At 48.3% G+C, this 20,927-nt stretch overlaps 1 protein-coding gene across 1 annotated transcript; it reads left to right on the top strand.

The window, feature by feature from the left end:
• The first annotated feature begins 2,556 nt into the window (after nt 1-2,556).
• On the top strand, nt 2,557-14,134 carry LOC134729706 (vomeromodulin-like). Its single transcript, XM_063601237.1, has 2 exons — nt 2,557-10,377; nt 11,727-14,134. Exons 1-2 carry the CDS (start codon nt 10,137-10,139, stop codon nt 12,221-12,223), a joined length of 738 nt encoding a protein of 245 aa, XP_063457307.1. The 5' UTR covers nt 2,557-10,136; the 3' UTR covers nt 12,224-14,134.
• The last annotated feature ends 6,793 nt before the right edge of the window (nt 14,135-20,927 follow it).

The following is a 20,927-nucleotide window of genomic DNA, read 5'->3' on the forward strand; positions in this document are numbered from 1 at the left end:
ACCCAAGTTTTAGTGTGATTTCCATGACACACCCTGTCTCTCCATCCTGGGCAGCGTTAGTTCTCCCTTATGTGAAACCCAAGCTGGCTGAGCCCACAGGCAAATGCAGCCATAGTGACACTGGAGCTATTCAGAGCCAACCTGTTGCCCTTCTATAAAAAGATGCCCACTGGCATCCTGAACGCACGAAACAATGTGTACCCAGTGGGTGCAAAGAGGCAGGGGGTGCTCAGAGGAGAAGCAGCAGAACCAGAGTGCCCATGAGCCACATGTCCTCTGAGAAGGAAGGGAACGCCCTCTTGGGACAGCCACACTCAACTTTGACTTACAAAGCAGAAACCACAGGCCTAACCCTGAGTGTTGACATCTGTGAGCAAGTGGATGGAAAAGAAACAGCCAAAACTGAAATATCTGCAAACACGTCTTAAATACAGTACTTCGCTTTGAAACCTCTTACACATTTGTGACAAGGTTTGTTCACATATCTAGTTTGGGAGCATGTGTCCAGAAAACTTTACACCCCCACTGAAAATGAAACTTCAGGCCAGGCACAATGGCTCATGCCTGTAATCCCGGCACTTTGGAAGGCCGAGGAGGGTGGATCACCTGAGGTCAGGAATTCGAGACCAGCCTGGGAAATATAGTGAAACCTTGTCTCTACAAAAAATACAAAAATTAGCCAGGCTTGGTGGCCTATAGTCCCAGCTACTTGGGGGGATGAGGTGGGAGGATCACGTGAGCCCAGGAGGCAGAGGTTGCAGTGAGCCAAGATCGTGCCACTGCACTCCAGCCTGGGTGACAGAGTGAGACCCTGTCTCAAAAACGAAGAAACTTCAGAGTGAGGTTAAAATGTCTCTATACCTGCTTTCTGTCTAGTAAAAGCATTCTAAATGATCCATTTTTGGGAGGAGATAAAGAAACATAACCCCCCAAAATCCATATTTTACTGTTTCAAACAAGGTGTAAATAGTTGTGAAAATCTAGATTCTGTAGATAGGAGAATGGCATAAAATCTGAGCGAAAGGTAGAAAAAGACCTGAGCGTGGCTGATGCAATAGTAGATAATGATGATGATAGTAGATTATGGAGACTCACATATCCTAGGCAGGGTGACATATTTCATCTTGTTTAATCCTCACAGCAACCCTATGATAGGCATGATTTCATCCCCACTTTATAGATGAGGAAACTAAGGAACAAAAATATTAGATAATGTCCCAAGGCCACACAGCCAGGAGGCAGCAGAACCAAGATTCATATCAAGGCCTGCCTGGCCCCAAACTCTGTGACCAGAAACTCTGCCTTTTCCTAAACCATTGGTTCTTCACCGTTTATACATCACAAGGCCCATCAAGAATCTTATTAAAGCAACGTGGGGGTATCATTGAGCCCAGCAGTTTGAAACCAGCCTGGGCAACATAGTGAGATCCCATCTCTACCAAAAACATAGGAAAAAGCTAGCTGGGCATGGTAACATGAACCTATAGTCTCAGTTAAGGTGGGAGGATGGCTTGAGCCCAAAAGGTCAAGGCTGCAGTGAGCTGTGATGGCACCACTACATTCCAGCCTGGGCAACAAAGCGAGACTCTGTCTCAAAAAAAAAAAAAAAAAATCTCATTAAACATATCTCTGAGAAGTGAACATTAACACCAAATTTTATATGCAACTTCAGAGGGTCCAGGGACACAAACTGCCTGCGGTAGCCCCCCGTGACCTCGTGTGACTGGCAGAGATCTGACACTGATTACGCCAGAGGACTGAGCCAAGGAAGGCAGGCCATGGCCTCCGAGTTCCAGGGGCCTAGACAGACACAGACAAGCACATAAAAAGATAAAAGCATAAACATGTATGCAGACGTGTGTCCATCACTAAAGAATCCTGAAGTTTCTGTCCCTGGGACATCCTCGGCTCAACCTGGCCTATTGTGATCTCACACAGAGGCTATTAAGAGTTGGCAGACTGCATTATCACTGGTCATTGTGATCTCAGCCAAGACTTGGCCAGCCTTGAAAAGGACTTCCCTTCAAAGAGTCTGCAGGTCAAATCGCTTAGGGCTCAGGGACAAACTGGCCGTTGTTCCCAGCTGATAAGCCACCCTATGTCACGTAATCCACCATGGGGACCCTGGATTAGCAGAAGTCAATGGCTGCCCCACCTCCTAAAGTTGAAGAGGAGAGAGACAAAGAAGCAGAAAGCCCCGAGGCCCATCAGAGGCTGCCTCCCGGATGTGCCCCTTCCCCTTCATGACCTCTGTGGTTGGGTTCATTGTTTGGGTTCAGAGAATCATTCGAGGCACCAAACTCAAGGGCCACACCCATCAATGGGTGGCACAAATTTCATCTCAAAGATGATTCAATTTCCCTCAAATGTCCAAGAAAAATAAGACCCAGGACAGTTGAGTTTTGGCTCCTACTTATCATCATGAATAAAACTCTAAGTTCTGCCCTCTGACATTTGATGCAAAGGTCTACGTATCTAATACAAAGGTCTACGCACTATCTGTTCAGCAATGTCCAAAGTGGGGCCTTTGACAAATGAAACCATAGTTGAGGTTCACGGCATGAGAACTGCAGTGGAGCTGGAGAGGTCCTGCAGCCTAGGGAGGGCCATGCAGCAGACATGCTGAGCCTGCTTGAAGGCAGGACCCCAGTCCAATGCCTAGCCTGCAGGTCCCTGAAGCGGGCATTCACCACCCCCGAGGCAAAATCAGCTTCCTCACCTGGACTCTTGCTTTGTAAGCTGTGGTTACACCAAACAGCATGATAGGATGCACAAAACAAAATCACAAATCTTCAAGTGATAGGAACCTAGATGATGACTGGGCCTTCTCCTGCTATACAGGGAAAGCCTCAGGCCCAAAGAATAGGTTCTAGAATTTGGGGAGCCATTCGATGAGATAACAGGTAAGAAGGAGCCCTGTCCAAAGACTAGATTTTTTTTTTTTTTTTTTGAGACAGAGTCTTGCCCTCTTACCCAGGCTGGAGTGCAGTGGTGTGATTAAGGTTCACTGCAGCCTCAACCTCCTGGGCTCAAACGATCCTCCAAACTCAGCCTCCCGAGTAGTTGGGACCACAGGCACATGCCACCATGCCTAGATAATTTTTGTATTTTTGTGGAGACAGGGTTTCGCCATGCTGCCCAGGCTGGTCTTGCACTCATGAGCTCAAACAATCTACCTGCCTTGGCCTCCCAAAGTGTTGGGATTACAGGCATGAGCCATTGCTCCCAGCTGAATTTCTTAAATATAAATGAGAACCTCAGCAGCCTAGTGACACCATTCAAGTCTCATTCCAGGGGCAACCAGGGGAAGCAAAGTGGGCTGAGCCAGTTATGTAACTCCCAAGCTTAAACCCCTCCACCTTCCAATCACCCTGAAAACAAAAATCCAAAGTCTACCACAGTGTATCCCTCAGGATGCATCTGGTCACAGGCAACAGAAAACAGGCTCTTATTGATGATTTCACCCGGAAGGCGTTCAGAGCAGGGCAGCTCCTTGCCTGGTAACATCTGCGGATCAACATCTTCCTTCCCATTTCTCTACTGTCTCCTTCATCTTCAGCCAAGCTCTCACCCCTAGGGCTACTCAAGCTCATGCCCACTCAGGTTTTTTATACTTTCCAATTGCCCTGCATCCATTACTCACTCCCCAGGTCTTTGCATGGTTCGATCCATCATCATGTCACCCACGTCTGGGATAAAATGTCACTCAGCACAGAGGTGTGGGTCCAAAGGAATCTCACCCCCTCTTCTCCATCATCTTTGTTTCTCTTTCTTCACACATGTATCATTATCAAGAATTGTCAGGCCGGGTGCTGTGGCTCACATCTGTAATCCCAGCACTTTGGGAGTCCAAGGCAGGTGGATTCCTTGAGTCCAGGAATTTGAGACCAGCCTGGGCAACATGGCAAAACCCTGTCTCCACTAAAAATAGAAAAATTAGCTGGGCGTGGTACCACGCGCCTATAGTCCCAGCTACTTGGGAGGTGAGAGGATTGCTTGAACCCAGGAGGCAAAAGTTGCAGTGAGCCAAGATCATACCACTGCACTCCAGCCTGGGAGACAGAGCTCTGTCTCAAAAAAAAAAAAAAAAAAATAGAATTGTCCTGTTATCAGTGTCCCCCACTAAGGGGTGAACTGCATGAGGGAGGACACAGTATGGCATGTCCCCTGCCTGATCCCTACCACCCACCGCAGTACCTGGCAGGGAGAAAGTGCAGGGGCTGTTTGCTGAAAGAATGCATGTGTTGCACACATGCTGGAACCCTGACAACTTCCCACTTCATTTCCAGAAAAGAAAAGTCGGTACTGGAAGGTCATTTTATGTCCAGTAGGACGATCCAAGTCCAAATCCTAGACCAGCTCCAGACTTCTGGGTGTCTTGGGGCATGTGACCCCTGCTCTGGAACTCAGTGTCCTCACCTACAAAATGAGGGTGCAGAATGGACTAGACTAGTGGTTCTCCAATCTGGGCCGCCTGCAGAGAGGCCTTCTAAAACATTCCTGCACCTCCACCCTTACTTATTAAAGCAGGATCCAGAAGTTGGGGAAGAGAGGAACCAAGAATTAAAACCTGTAACATACGCACCAAGGTGATAATGATGTCTATTGGGACCTCCAGGTTCTTCTGAACTCAGAGGTACTGGAATAAAGGGCAGGCCCAGGCCCATGGCTGCCACATGGACTCTCCAGAGAACCTTCCAGATGCTCTGCCCAAGCCCAGCTCGTGCAGCTCCCGGAACCAGCTTCCTTTCCCTCCGAGCCTGATCCATGCTCATTCACTCATCCCTGGGATGAGCTAGGAGTGTCAGTCTCTCCCAGCTGACCATCAGCAGCCTTAGGGCTGGAACCCTGTCTGTGATATGCAATGTTCTACTGCTGTCCAGAAACACTGCCTGGCACAATATGTGTCTGTGGGAATGAAGGAATGAACAAGAGCACACAGGCCCATTACTGTGGGGCTTTTTGGAGCCTGCAATGAATTAAGATGCTCAGAGAGGCCAGGCACGGTGGCTCACCCCTGTAATCCCAGCACTTTGGGAGGCAGAGGCGGGCGGATTTCTTGAGGCCAGGAGCTCAAGACCTGCCTGGCTGACATGGCAAAACCCCATCTCTTCTAAAAATACAAAAATTAGCCAGGCATGATCGTGCACACCTGTAGTCCCAACTGCTCAGGAGGCTGAGGCAGGAGAATCGCTTGAACCCAGGAGATGGAAGCTGCAGTGAGCCGAGATAGCACCACTGCACTCCAGCCTGGGTGACAGAATGAGACACTGTCTCAAAAAAAAAAAAAAGTCACTCAGAGAATCTCCAGACAAGGAGAGGCCCACCTCCCCCCTGTGCAGTCAGGCCCAGAGCCTGGACCATGAAACAGAGGTTGGGACACATTTGCCATAGGGAACAGGGACTGCCCCATACAGTCACTACTGTATGAATGCACAAGAATGTCATGTATCTTGGGGGCTGATTGAACCCAATAGACAGGGGCCATCTACTCTACTTACTTCAGGCACATTTGAACTGAATTAACTACCCAGACGCATTCATAAGGTTTTTTCCTTTCCGTCAACTCTTTTTTTTTTTTTTTTTTTTTTTTGAGACAGAGTCTTGCTCTGTCACCCAGGCTGGAGTGCAGTGGTGCAATCTCGGCTCACTGCAAGCTCCGCCTCCTGGGTTCAAGTGATTCTCCTGCCTCCACCTCCTGAGTAGCTGGGATTATAGGCATGTGCCACCATGCCTGGCTAATTTTTTGTATTTTTGGTAGAGATGGGGTTTCACCATGTTAGCCAGGATGGTCTCGATCTCCTGACCTCATGATCTGCCCACCTTGGCCTCCCAAAGTGCTAGGATTACAGGCATGAGCCACCGCATCTGACCCTTTCTGTCAACTTCTATACTAAATTATTTATCTGCTTCTTCTAATCTTCCCAGCAACCTTCTCCCAGGAGAGGTGAATGCCCCAAACTCACCTCAGGGCCACCCACTCACTACAGAGCCTGTGAACACTTTTCTCTCTACCTGGGATGTTTCTCTGCAGGATGATCATAGATCACCTCAATGACACCCGCTCATCCTTCAGACAGCAGCTCTCACATCACCTCCTAAGGGAAGCCCTCCCAGATTTCTCCTGTTCCCTCACAGAACTGGGCTCCTTTCCCTCAGAACACACCCTTTCTTCACTAGTCCCTCAATAAGTAGTGGCGTACACTGAATTACTTCATTCACATCTGTCCCACGCATAAAACTGGAAGAGCCCCGCCACCAGAGACAGGGTTGGGTCTTTCCCACCTGCCAGAGCCTGGCACATTTGTAACCAGAGAAGTGCATGATGGTAATGGAAGCCAAGGACCACACAACAAGCAAGCGGCCTACCCAGGATCTGAGCCCAGAACTTTCTGACTCCAGGCCAGGCGTGGTGGCTCACACCTGTAATCCCAGCACTTTGGGAGGTGGATCACCTGAGGTCAGGAGATTGAGACCAGCCTGGCCAACATGGCGAAACCCCATCTCTACTAAAAATACAAAAATTAGCCGGGCGTTGTGGTGCAAACCTGTAATCCCAGCTACTTGGGAAGCTGAGACACAAGAATCACTTGAACCCCAGAAGCAGAGGTTGCAGTGAACCAAGATTGTGCCGCTGAACTCCAGGCTGGGAAGCAAGAGTGAAACTCCATCTCAAAAAAACAAAAAAAAACTTTCTGACTCCAGTGCCCAGAGTCAGTGGCTCAGCAGCTCATGGACTCAGTGCTGAGTGCCATCCATGCCCAGAGCACAGCACGGGCACCAGAGAGGGCTCCCCCAGGGCTGCTACCTGCCAGCCTCTCAGTCCCTCTGCTCTGTCACTCTCTAGTGCCCCAATGGCTCCTAACGGCTTAAAATGGAGAATTAAAATCAGGAGACGTCAGCGGGCTGGTTCATGTTCTTGACTTTGCCCCACAAAAGAATCTGAGAGCTAGTCCAGAGTAAAAGTAAACAAAAGGGTTTATTACAAAGCAGGCTGGGCACGGTGGCTCACGCCTGCAATCTCAGCACTTTGGGAGGCCAAGGTGGGTAGGTCACCTGAGGTCAGGAGTTTGAGACCAGCCTGGCCAACATGGCAAAACCCTGTTTCTACTAAAAATACAAAAATTAGCCGGTGTGGTGGTGTACACCTGTAATTCCAGCTACTAAGGAGGCTGAGGCAGGAGAATCGCTTGAACCTGGGAGGCGGAGGTTGCAGTGAGCCAAGATCACACCATTGCACACCAGCCTGGTGACAGAATAAATTTCCGTCTCAAAAAAAAAAAAAAAGAGTTTATTACAAAGCAAAAGAACCCTCTGACAGCTCATCAAAAGTGAGACAGCTCCGTGTGATGGGAGGGATCTTCCTTTATGGGAGATTTGCATGATTATTCATCAAGGGGCAAGAAAAAGGGGCTGCTACGAAACACGTTGGGGGTGCTTTATGAGGCCTGCATATTCAGTGGCTGTACGCGCTATTACATACATCGCATGTCTCATTAAAATCTTAAATCTCTACCCATGGGTATAGCTAAACTAAAGTTTTTTTTAGCATCAAAAAGAGCCTAGGTCAGTTTGAGGTCATTAGTTCCAGGTTTCCGCACCTGTGCAGGCCTGGGGATTTTTTTTTTTTTTTTTTTTTTTTTTTTCCCTCGGTTCTTGCTCCTCTCTGCTACAGGATGTCTTTAACCACAAGCCCCAGATGCGGTTCATGGAATACCAAGTGGCTTGTTCTTGCCATAAATTTGATAAGTGTTTTTTTTAAGAGAGGTTCTACTATCTAACCTACCTCAGAGAGACAGACACCTGGCCTGCCCGCCCCCTTCACAAGAAGCTCCAAGCACTCCGAACATCTTTCAGGAAGACACTGGCAATGTTGCAGCAATGAGAAGGGGATGATTTGGAAGGCAGCCTGAATCACGCTGCCCTTATCAGCATGCTTGGATTGTGTCCCTTCTTGTCTGACTTTTCAGACAGACATTGGGCTATAAAATTGGGATGCAGCTCTGTCATCAACAGTCTGGCGGCAGGAGCAGAAGGAAAGGCAGCTTCCGAAAACTTGGACCCATCCACCGCAGGCAAGGTAAGAACTTGCTGCGTCGAACGGGTGAAAGAGAAGGTCCAGCTCTCAGGTGGCAACAAGCAACGCACAGTCCATCTAAGGACCCATAACGAGGGTTTATGCATTTTTTGATCGCTTTAGCAATGTCCCTCCCCTGCTGAAATGCACTCTGCCTAGCACAGGGAAGGTGGTTGACAATTGCCTGTTAGGCATTGGTTTTCAGAGAATGGATTTAGTCCTGGGATTCTCAAAAGGTTTCACTCAAGTTAAAGTCTGACAATATTGCCATCAACTCAGTCACAGGCATAGATTTTTTTTTCTGCGAAAGTATGCTTAGATGTCATGTGAGATACTGAGGTTGAATTTCCCGCAGATGAGAGTAAAATTTTAAAAATTAATGAAGCTGTGTTGAGATTTTTTTCATAAGGCCTAATTAATTCAAACTGAAGAATTCTCACTGGCTTCATTCAGATTGTACCCTTCCTCACATTCCTGCCATAGTTGCTCTTCTTTTTTAGGGATAGAGTCTCGATCTGTTGCCCAGGCTGGAGTGCAGTGGTGTGAACTTGTCTCACTGCAGCCTCAACTTCCTGGGCTCAACCGATCCTCCCACCTCAGCCTCCCAAGTAGATTACAGGTATGAACCACCACGCCCAGCTAAATTTTTTTTTTTTTTTTTTTTTTTTTGTAGAGACGGGGTCTCACCCTTTTACTCAGGCCGGGATAGACACTTTTTTAGGGTGTTGGCAAATGGCAAATGGCTTGCTTTTGTTAATGCCTATACATGGCAAGGGCAAAGATTCACAACCCAGCCTGGCACAGTGGTTCACACCTGTAATCCCAGCACTTTGGGAGGCCGAGGCAAGTGGATCACCTGAGGTCAAGAGTCAGAGACCAGCCTGACCAACACAGTGAAACCTCTTCTCTACTAAAAATACAAAAATTAGCTGGGTGTGGTGGTGCGCACCTGTAATCCCAGCTACTCAGGAGGCTGAGGCACGAGAGTCACTTGAGCCTGGGAGGTAGAGGCTGCAGTGAGCCGAGATTGCCCCACTGCACTCCAGCCTGGGTGACAGAGCAAGACCTTGTGGGGGAAAAAAAAAAAAGGCCCCCAACCCAATTTTACAAAACAAGCTCACCTTGCCTCACCAAGGTAAAATGCCAGGGGACACAAACCTCCACCTCACCCTAAACATTAGAGGGAAAAACTTGGGAATCACACTTTTGGAGGAAAGTGAGGGTCAGTGGTGGGGATCAATCTCGAAAGTCACCCAGCACAGCTCACACTCAAACAGGGGTGTCCTGACTGGGTGTGGAACCAGCTCTCTGCCTCCTGAGTCTCAGAATCCTCAGTGTGAGCAGACGTATGCACACACCCCAGTGACAAGAGATAGACCTGAGAGTGCAGCTGCAGGATTCAGAACTCTCCAGTTCCCCAGTTGGTGACTCAGATGGCTCCAGGGATGTGACAGAGGAAGGTGGCATGAGAATATGTGACCTGAAGGTAACACCAGTGAGCAGGGCTTGGCCTGTACTTAAACGCAATGACCAGCCTGGAGAGTAGGTCTATGCACAGTTGAAAAGAAGTAGGGAGGTCAAGGCAGGTGGATCACGAGGCCAGGAGTTCGAGACCAGCCTGGCCAACATGGCAAAACCCTGTCTCTACTAAAAATACAAAAATTAGCTAGGCGTGGTGGCAGGCACCTGTAATCCCAGCTACTCAGGAGGCTGAGGCAGAAGAATCGCTTGAACCCGGGAGGCGGAGGTTGCAGTGAGCCAAGATCATGCCATTGCACTCCAGCCTGGGTGACAGGAGCAAGACTCCGTCTCGAAAAAGAAAAGAAAAGAAAAGAAGTAGGAAAAAGCCCTTTCTTCAAGACATTGACTGCTACATACTGCAACATTTTCCCATGACTGCAGCATACAGACTAGAATATCTACGATGGGAATGGCGCCCTCCCGCAAGGGCCAGGACCCTAGTATGTGGACGTCCTACACAAACGTACATGGTGGCCTGATGGTCCCTGGGGAATGTGGTGTCTGAAGAAGCCCTCTTTTGCAGGTATCAGCCACCACGATGCTGACTCTCTGGGCCCTGGCTGTCATGTTGGCGGTCGAGGAAGCACTTGGCCAGCTGGAGCTCGCAGATAGGCCTTCCCTAACACCCACTTTGCCTGTCCGTTTTCCACCTGGATTGCTCCCTGGAAGTCTGTCAGCCTCAAAAGTCCCTCTAACCGGAAAATACCCAGCGAGGACCAAAGGAGGCAGGTGTCCACGCGTCACCAAGTACTTCATATCTGACAGCAAACTCGAAGACTGTAAGTAAGGGCTACACACCCTTGGTCCTTTCAGCCCCTCACACAGGCTTCTCATTCCTAAGCTCAGCGGGGGGTTCTGCCTTCTGAACATGTGGGTCCCGAACATGAGGGGGTGTTGGACTCACCTTAGAAGCTTGTGATAGAACAGTTGCCCAGGCCCCCCTAGCCATTCTGGTCCGGCACTACTGCAGTGGGCCTGAGAGTCTGGCTTCCTCATCTGCTCCAAGATGGCACTGAGGCTGCTTGTCCAGGGTCCACACGTAGGTTAGGGCTGGTCTACACAACCCTGGAGGAGGGAACTCTCCCACCCGGCAGACTGATTACCTCCCACCTCACCTGGAGACTGTGCAGAGAGACTGCCCAGCTCCTCCCTGCTGGGCCCCAGGGCTCACCCAGACTCCCACAGGTGCTGAAACCTCAATCCGCTTTAACAGGAGCCAGGAAATGGGAAATCTGGGCCCCGCCATCATCCCCTTGACCCGATTTGCTCTCTCCAAACTCCTTTTGTTCACTCACTCCCTGAGTCTCACCTCCTGCATTAGACAATGAGGAATTCTTTCCTCCAAGAACCCCGCAGAGAGTGAGGGCAGAGCAACTCAGGAATTTAAGGCTGGGCAAAGAAGTGACTCCCACTGAGGAGCCAGAAGGAGCAGAGATTTACTAGCAAATGAAGGCCAGCAGGAAGGCTCTCAGTGCTCTGACGCCAGCCTCACAGTCATGGCCCACCTCAGCCATCCAGGATGAGAGGACAGGGCCACACAGGGAGACCTGGCACATGCTGCATGACCAAAGGGCCAGCCCCACGACTCCAATGCAGACTGCTTTGACTCAGGAAGACATGTGCTTTGCTCTTCCAGCAGCCTTCCTTGGTACAAAATACTTCAAATATATAGAAAAAAGACCACACATGGTTAAAAAAAAAAAAAAAGACAGCTTTGTACGCATCACACAGTGATTTGGAGGTAATGGTGGTTAATTTTGGTTGCTTTGTTTTGTTTTTGTTTGTGTTTGTGTTGAGACAGGGTCTTGCTCTGTTGCCTAGGCTGCAGTCCAGTGGCACGAGGCCCCTTCACTCCATGCCCAAATCCCCTTAGATGTACTCAACAGCAGGCTGATCTCATAGTAGTTGCTAATAAATGGTAGCTCTTAATAAGGGCACAGGCAAATTTCTCTGACACCAGGCTGTCCTTGGAGTAGGCAGTAGCAAGCACTGTTTTTTCCAGGAGGCACCATATACAGTTCCTATGGACCCCTCAATTCAAAGGTGCCAGCTGCCTGGCAGGAAAGCTTCTTCTTGCTGAACCAACTGGGAAGGCCACAGCAAGAATGTGTCTCTTGACCCTTTTCAGATATGAATGCCACCTTGCCCCTGCAGATTGAGAAGATTCTGAAGTGTGAGAAGGTTAACTTGGCTGGTTTGCTTGGGACCGTATTATCCACAGTGAGCGACTTGGACCTGCTGTCTCTATTAGACCTCACTTCACCCCTTGATATACTTGGAGGTGCCAGCCTCAGTGGTATCCTAGGTGAGGGAAATGGCGGCAAGTCCTCGAACCTTCCATTGCTCTCAGAACTCACTGGTGCTGTCAGTGGTCTGCTACCCCAGGGGACGGAGGGTCTGGTGAGCCTACTACCCACTGGTTCAGACAAGAACCCTGTAAAAGGACTCCTCAGTGGCACTGGTCTCTCCACTCTCCAGCGGCCTCTGAAGGATGTGACCAGCAAAGTCCAAGACCTCAAAGAGTCTGCTCAGGGCGTGCTGAACAGCACCCTGCCCTCAGGCATCAGCAATGCACTCCCAGACCTGCTGAAAAATGCTGACCTGGAACAGCTCTTGCTGGGGTAAGTGCTTCCTTGACCCTATGTATGACTTCTCCACCAGAAACCTGCTGATTTAGATGCTCATTTTCAACTTCCAACAGTCCCACGGATTGGGATGGGTATATTGCTTGAGACTGATATAGTTCACCAGAAATATTCTCGCTCTATGCTGTGCCTGTATCCTTTCAGGGGGAAACAGGATCAACATTTTTGAGCTTATAGGCCTGGGCAGATTAGACAGCTGAGGGGTCAAGGGACTGGATGGTGGCTTGGTAGGCTGTTAATTGTCTGCTTCAAAGGCATTTCTCCTGCTGTCCAGGCTGATTCATTGAAACAGAACTGACTCTTGATGCTTTCGCTTTGCAGATTACAGGTTGAAAAAGTAACTGTGGAGAGCATGAAGTCAACCACGACAGGCGATGGGATCCATGTCCAAGCCACGACTACGGCCTTCATAGGTGGAAAAGGGTGAGTCTGTGCACACAGCAGTCCACTGGGTCACCCTGCCCCAGGGTTGTAACGTCCAGTGAGCAAAGACCAGGTAGAGACAACAGAGAGGACAGTAGCATGGGTGAGGATGGGGCAAAGCAGGCACTGCACACAGCTGCCCCTCTGCCCCAGTACAGGTGGGCAAGGCAAGAGAATGGTCCAGGGAGCCTCATCCTCCAATAATGTGAACAAAAATGTTGACGGGCTGGGTGTGGTGGCTCACGACTGTAATCCCAGCACTTTGGGAGGCCTAGGCGGGCGGATTACGAGGTCAGGAGATCGAGCCCATCCTGGATAACACAGTGAAACCCCGTCTCTACTAAAAATACAAAAAAATAGCTGGGCGTGGTGGCGGGCGCCTGTAGTCCCAGCTACTCGGGAGGCTGAGGCAGGAGAATGGCGTGAACCTGGGAGGCGGAGGTTGCAGTGAGCCGAGATCGTGCCACTGCACTCCAGTCTGGGTGACAGAGCGAGACTCCATCTCAAAAAAAAAAAAAAAGAAAATGACAGGACCCACTCACCCCACCCACCCCACTAAGCCACTAGGGAAGGCAAAACTAGGTCATGAAAAGTGCTGAAAGAGGCAAGGTTTTAGACTCAGTTAGCTTCACTTACAGGAATCTGTCCAAAAAACCTAAGTACAGATACATTTAAACACAAAGACATAGGGGTATTCATCATGGGAATTTAAAAAACAAAAAACCTGAAACAAAAAGCAAATAATTAAACCAAGTACAAGATTAGAAATGCTGACAACATTTATAATGGTATACAGAAATGCTTGTGAAGTTGTTTTTTTTTTGTTTTGTTTTTGAGACAAGGTCTCACTCTGTCACCGGGGCTGGAGTGCAGAGGCACAATCACAGCTCACTGCAGCCTGGATCTCCTAGGTTCAGGTGATCCTCCCACCTCAGCCTCTCAAGTAGTTGGGACCACAGGTATATGCCAAGGTGCTCAGCTAACTTCTTTTTTTTTTTTTAATTTTTTATGGAGACCAGGTCTTGCTATGTTGCTCAGGCTGGTCTCAAACTCCTGGGCTCAAGCAATCCTCCTGCCTGGGCCTCCCAAAGTGCTGGGATTACAAGTGTGAGCCACCACACCCAGCTATTGTTAGTTTTATTTTATTTTATTTTGAGATGGAGTCTCATTCTGTCGCCCAGGCTGGAGTGCAGTGGCGTGATCTTGGCTCACTGCAACCTCTGCCTCCTGGATTCAAATGATTTTTCTGCCTCAGCCTCCCGAGTAGCTGGGACTACAGGTGCACACCACCACACCTGGCTAATTTCTCTGTTGTTGTAGTAAAGATGGGGTTTCTCCATGTTCATCAGGCTGGTCTCAAACTCCTGACCTCAAATGATCTGCCTGCCTCGGCCTCCCAAAGTGCTGGGATTACAGGTGTGCACCACCATGCCCGGCTATTGTTAGTTTTTAAACTAACAATAGCAAAGTTTACTTTGCTGAAACTTCTAACTTTCCTGCTCTGTGGAGTTTGCATTTCATAAGCAGGGGGAAATGCATATTAACCAATGAAGGTCAGAATATCCATGAAAGGAAATTACAGACAAGATGGGCTTTGGAATGTGGGAAGGAATGAGGGCCTGCCAGGCTGATAGCACATGTACAGGAAGGTAAGGAATGTGACTGTTGGCCAGGCGAGGTGGCTCACACCTAGAATCCCAGCACTTTGGGAGGCCAAGGTGAGTGGATCGCTTGAATCCAGGAGTTGGAAACCAGCCTGAGCAACATGACAAAATCCTGTCCCTACAAAAAATCCAAAAATCAGCCAGGCATGGTGGCATGTGCCTGTAGTCCTAGCTGCTAGGGAGGCTGAGGTGGAAGGATCACTTGGATAGGAGGAGGCAGAGGTTGCAGTGAGCCGAGATTGCACCGCTGCACTCCAGCCTGGCAACAGAGTGAGACTCTGTCTCAAAAAAAAAAAAAAGTGATACACACACACACACACACACACACACGCACCTTACTGGGAGAAACACTTAAGGGCCATTCACCTGAAAAATAATGAATGTGGCTTCTCCTGGAAAGTCAGAGATCTGGGTGCCCTGAGCCTAACTGCACGGGGTCCACGGGCAGCCGGAGCTCAGCAGCAGCTCCTCCTTCACCAGGTGCCTGCCCTCAGGGCACTGCAAACCCCACCATGCCCACGGTCCCCCACCACAGTGGAGTTGGGGAGGTCAACAGCCATGTGTCCTCAGGCTCCTCCCACAGCAATACCTTCAGGACCACCTCACCCTCCACCTCCCCAGTCAGACCTCCAAAGGCATTGAAATGGGTGTCGGTCTCATGTGATTACCGAGATGTTTTTTCTGCTTTTTCACTGTAGGCTAAAGCCCACTTTAACAAAAATACCGTCACTGTGCCTGGACACTGTGCCTGGAAGTTCTCTCTCTTCAGACACTAAAAATGTCAGCGTTTCCCTAATTCTGTCCTACACGATGCTGAAGGTCATCATCACTCACACTGCCAAGCAGAGCTCTGCGCAGGTAAGGGTCGTCCACGGGGCCCGGCGTGGCTCAGCACTTTCCTCAAGCTCAGCCGGTCAGCCTCTGACAGCAAGAAGGTGGGGGTGAAAGTGGATTCTGAATGTTCTTTCAGGTTAATACACGATTGCCATGGGATGCACCTTTTCCCTTCATTGTCATGTAAATGGGTCCTGGTTTATGTTGGTGGAAAGCAGAGAACAGGGACTTGGGAGGAAAAATGTGGTCTGAAGCCGGGTGAGGTGGCTCATGCCAGTAATCCCCACACTTTGGGAGGCCGAGGCAGGCAAATTGCTTGAGTCCAGGAGTTCAAGACCAGCGTGGACAACATGTTGTCACCTTATCTCTGCAAAAAATTAGCCAGGCCTAGTGGTGCATGCCTGTAAGTCCCAGCTACTTGGGAGGCTGAGGCAGGAGGATCACCAGAGCCAGGGAGGTTGAGGCTGCAGTGAGCTGTGATTGCACCACTATACTGCAGCCTGGGTGACAGAGTAAGACTTTGTCTCAGAAAAAAAAAAGTGGGGGAGGAGGGGTTCTAAGTGCCATCTGTGTGCTAGGGGCAAAACCAGGTGTCTTTACATAACCAACATCATTTCATCCTCAAAACAGCACTAGGATGTAGGGTTTCTTATCCCCGTTTTACAGATGACGAGAGTGAGGGAAGGAAGCACCAACAGTCACAGAATGAGCAAAAAACATAAGGCAGTTGTTCATTTGCTACCGGCCCTAGAAGTGGCAGAGGGAATAGTAGCAATAGTAACAATCATAATTGACTTTTCTCTATGTGCCAGGCTCTCTTTGAAACAAAATATAATTTTTTTAAGAGCGTGTCCCAAAGTGATCAAATGATCAAGTGCAGAACTCTCTTCCCACAAAGGCATACAGAGAGACAGGCTTCAGATTGGACAAGGTGTAATAGAAAAGTAAGATTTTACATGTTGCATGCCCCCACCATCCTTCAAAGAAAGGAAACATTATCAAGGTGAATGTTTAGAAATAGGCCTTGTCTGTCATGGTCACACCAGCTGCACCAGCACGCAGGTGACCAACTTACACCAGACGATCAATAAATATTTGTATGAATGATCTGAATGATGCGAGAGTGTTTCATACTGCAACATCCTGCAGCCCTTACTCAACACACTCTAAATGATGACTTCTTTCCAACAGAGAAATAACCTGGATGCAAGAATCACCAAACTAACCTACTCCCACTGGCCAGACATAAAATCCAAGCCAGCTACTGGGTTAACATCACCAAGGACGGTGGGAGCTTTGTCACCGGGCAAATGGTGAGTGCTGAGAAATGAATTAGAGCAGAGTTGAGAGGAAGAATTGCAAGGAGCAGTGTTTAGTGGGTTTAGTTACTCCCTAAACTCTGAGGCTCAGAGTGTCTGGGTGTCCCTAGGATGAGGGAGTCCAGCCAGGCTGGTGGGCTCAGCCCCCAAAGGGAGAATGGAGTGAGCAGGTTGGCTTAGGAGGATAAGGCCAGGCAGACAACCCTCTGACCTGGGACCCTGTTGGCCATCGCGCAGTGTGACATGTTTGCTGATAGCCAGGCCAAGGTGTTATTGTTAACTCATGTTCATTTTGTATTAATTCAGGAATTAATCATCTCATTCGTGAGCAAGATTTCGAAAGACAAACTGATCACAGACGTCGAACTTCTGAGGTACTGTCTGTAACTACATAATCTGCCTGTCTATATAAGAGATGATCTAAGGTCTGATAAAAATCACATAACCGGCTGGGTGCAGTGGCTCACGCCTGTAATCCCAGCACTTTGGGAGGCCGAGGTGGGGGGAGGCCGAGGTGGGTGGATCACAAGGTCAGGAGTTTGAGACCATCCTGGCCAACTTGGTGAAACCCTGTCTCTACTAAAAATACAAAAATTAGCTGGGTATGATGGCAGGTGCCTATAATCCCAGGAGGCTGAGGCAGGAGAATTACTTGAACCCGGGAGGCAGAGTTTGCAGTGAGCTGAGATCATGCCACTGCACTCCAGCTCTGGGCAACAGAGCAAGACTCTGTCTCTAAGGAAAAAAAAAAAAAAAACTACATAAGCAAAATAATCACAAGGTTCTTGGGAAGTATCTGCAAAATTACAGAGAAATCAGGACGGAGTTTTGAACTCACATGCTGTTGTTCATCTTACATTGACTCTTTCTGCTCAGTAGTTTCCAATTTATAAGTGACTTTAAGGAGCAACTGACATCCTACTTAGCTCTACAATGGAGTTGTATTTTTACCTGAATCTAATATTTCTCTGTACTTTGTTTCCTGACAGCTCTGAACACAATACAACACCCCCCAAGTTTCTTATGTTTTCAATATATTTATTGATGGTATGTGAGAAAAGATTGTAGTGCCAGGTGCTCAGTGCCACACACACTCTGGAAAGAAAAGGTCAGGAATGGCCAGGCATGGTGGCTCACACCTGTAATTCCAAGACTTTGGGAGGACGGGGTGGTTGGATCACCTGAGGTCAGGAATTCAAAACCGGCCTGGCCAACATAGTGAAACCCCATCTCTATAAAAATACAAAATTAGCCAGGCGTGGTGGCGCATGCCTATAATCCCAGCTACTCAGGAGGCTGACGCAGGAGAATCGCTGGAACCCAGGAGGCGGAGGTTGCGGTGAGCCGAGATCGATCGCACCATTGCACTCCAGCCTGGGCAACAAAAGCAAAACTCCATCTCAAAAAAAAAAAGAAAAGAAAAAATGTACACATCAATTGTATGTAAATTACACATACCTCAATAAAGCTGTTAATAGTGTGTATGGTATACAATCATTTGTGTAAAATAATCACAAATATAAATCATTTTATACACAGAGATTATCTCTGAAAAGATACATTAGAAAATGATTAATGTGCTGGATTTTGTAAAAGGGAACTAGGGGATTAGTAGGCGGGAAGGTGATTGATTACAGATACCTACTGTATTGTTTGGATTATTTACCATATGTATGTTTTACCTTTTGTTTGTTGTTTTTGAGACAGGGTCTCACTCTGTCACCCAGACTGGAGTGCAGTGGTGCACTCTCAGCTCACTGCAGCCTCCACCTCCTGGGTTCAAGCCATTCTCCTGCCTCAGCCTCCCGAATAGCTGGGATTACAGGCATGTGCCACCACGCCTGGCTAATTTGTGTATTTTTAGCAGAGACGGGGTTTCGCCATGTTGGTCAGGCTGGTCTCAAACTCCAGACCTCAAGTCATCCACCCGCCTTGACCTCCCAAAGTGCTGGGATTACAGGCGTGAGCCACCACACCCGGCCTGTTTTACCTTTTTATAAAAATTGAAATAATTTCAAAACCTGCTTTAAGTGCCTTCTGAAGAAAGGACTAGGGTAAGGAACCATCACAGATAAATGTTCTCAATAGAAGACGGACCCTAAGAGTAGAAACCAATCCTTGAGCGCTGAACCAGCACCTGAGGAAGAGGTTCCTGTTGTGCAGGTAAATGAAGAAGGTCTAAAGGACATCATGGCCAGACACACAATAAAAGCCCCAGTGTATCATAATATACACAATCTGTTTGAGAAGCAAAATCTTTTGATGATCTCTCCCATTTGATAAGACCTTATAATGTTCCATGGACTGTGCTAAACTCTCTAGAAGCATGATTGTGTCACTGAATTCCACGTGAGATATGCATGTGATTATCTTCATGTTTCACATCAAAAAACCAAGCCAGGCCGGGCACAGTGGCTCATGCCTGTAATCCCAGCATTTTGGGAGGCCAAGGCAGGCGGATCACTTGAAGTCAGGAAGGAGTTTGAGACCAGCCTGGCCAACACAGTGAAACTCTTTCTCTACTAAAAATAAAATAAAAAATTAGCTGGGCGTGGTGGCAGGCGCCTGTAATCCCAGCTACTCGGGAGGCTGAGGCAGGAGAGAATCGCTTGAACCCAGGAGGCAGAGGTTGCAGTGAGCCAAGATCGTGCCACTGCACTCCAGCCTGGGTGACAGAGCGAGGCTCCACCTCAAAAAAAAAAAAAAAAAACAAAAAAACACAAGACAGAGAAGAGGAGAAGAGTAAATTAACTACTCAGTTTCAGACAACTCTCAAGCAATAAAGTGGGGATGTGAACCAAAGTCCTCTGACTCCAAAAATTCCATGCTACCATCTCTTGGATATTTTTTTCATGATACCCACAAAATGAAATAACCTTGGTGGTGAAGGGGGCTCAGAACCACTACTCGAAACCTACTAATAGGTCCAAGGGAAAACAGACATAATTTTTTTAAAGCCTAAAAAGTAATGACATCTTTTTTTTTTTTTTTTTTTGAGACTGAGTTTCGCTCGTCGCCCAGGTTGGAGTGCAATGGCGCGATCTCGGCTCACTGCAACCTCCACCTTCTGGGTTCAAGCTATTCTCCTGCCTCAGCCTCCCAAATTGCTGGGATTACAGGCACCCACCAACATGCCCAGCTAATTTTTTTTGTTATTTTTAGTACAGACAGGGTTTTGCCATGTTGGCAAGACTGGTCTTGAACTCCTGACCTCAGGTGATCCACCTGCCTCGGCCTCCCAAAGTGCTGGGATTACAGGCGTGAGCCACTGTGCCCCGCCTGGTAATGACATTTTCTAAAACTCCAAGTGCTGTCAGACCTCACAGGCTGAAAAAGAGGTCCACTGGTGGCAAAGGCCAGGGAGGCTTTGGAGGGCAAGGAGGCTTCCAAGGAGGCAGAGGAGGAAGAAGAGACCACAGCTACAGGAAAGAAGATGAAGTTTGAAAAGCTTCTTCTATCCTTGTCTTTTCCTCTTCCATTTGAAAGGACTCGGGTTTTTACTCTGTGCCTGATCCATCACAGAGCCTTCTGAGGACATTCCAAGATTGTCTACGGTCCTGTGGTCCACTTGGAAATTCAGACAGATAATATTTCAAGGGGATAGTTGGTTTTGACTGAATACTCATGAAAACGTTTAAAGAAATGTGTGATAGAGCTAACCCATATCTGTAAGTTTTGATGGTTTTTCTTGTTTTTTATTTTTTTGAGAAAGGGTCTTGCTCTGTCACCCAGGCTAGAGTGTGGCGGTGTAATCGCGGCTCACTGCAGCCTCTATCTCCTGGGCTCAAGTGATCCTCCCACCTCAGCCTCTCAAGTAGCTGGGACTACAAGGCCTGCACCACCACACCCAGCTAATTTATTTATTTATTTTTTTCCTGTAAAGTCAGGGTCTTGCCACATTGCTCAGGTTGGTCTCCAACCCCTGGGCTCAAGCAATCCACCCGCCTCAGCCTCCCAAAGTGCTGGGATTATAGGTGTGAGCCACCGCACCCAGACAATATTGTTTCATCTCATGTAAAAAAAACATTTTTCTCCAACAAATAATTTTTTTATGTTGGGGGTTGTAAAGGAAAGCAGTGTTTTATCAACTTTTTTGCTTGAGTGGCTTTAGAACAATTTAAAAGTCAACTTTGGTGCCAGATAAAAAGAGGTCCATGAGGGAAATCCTCAGGTAAAACATGCAAAATAAAGTGCAGCGATAGGCAGCTAAGTCAGTGGCATCCAATGCAAATGTCAGAAAGGTCAAGAGCAGTTTTCCCAAGCAAATGGTTCTCCCCACCTTCCTCTCCTTCAGTCTCTGCCTCCTAGGGCCCAGGGGAGAAAACCTGAGAGGGAGCAGTGTCCACAGGAGAAACTGGGTGGGGAAACACTTAACACAGACTGCAGGGAAAACTCCAGAAACACTAACCAAGGTAAAAACGAAGTCAAAGTGAGAGACAAAGGG

This window comes from Pan paniscus, chromosome 21 (genome assembly GCF_029289425.2).
Source record: "Pan paniscus chromosome 21, NHGRI_mPanPan1-v2.0_pri, whole genome shotgun sequence".
Taxonomy (NCBI): domain Eukaryota; kingdom Metazoa; phylum Chordata; class Mammalia; order Primates; family Hominidae; genus Pan; species Pan paniscus.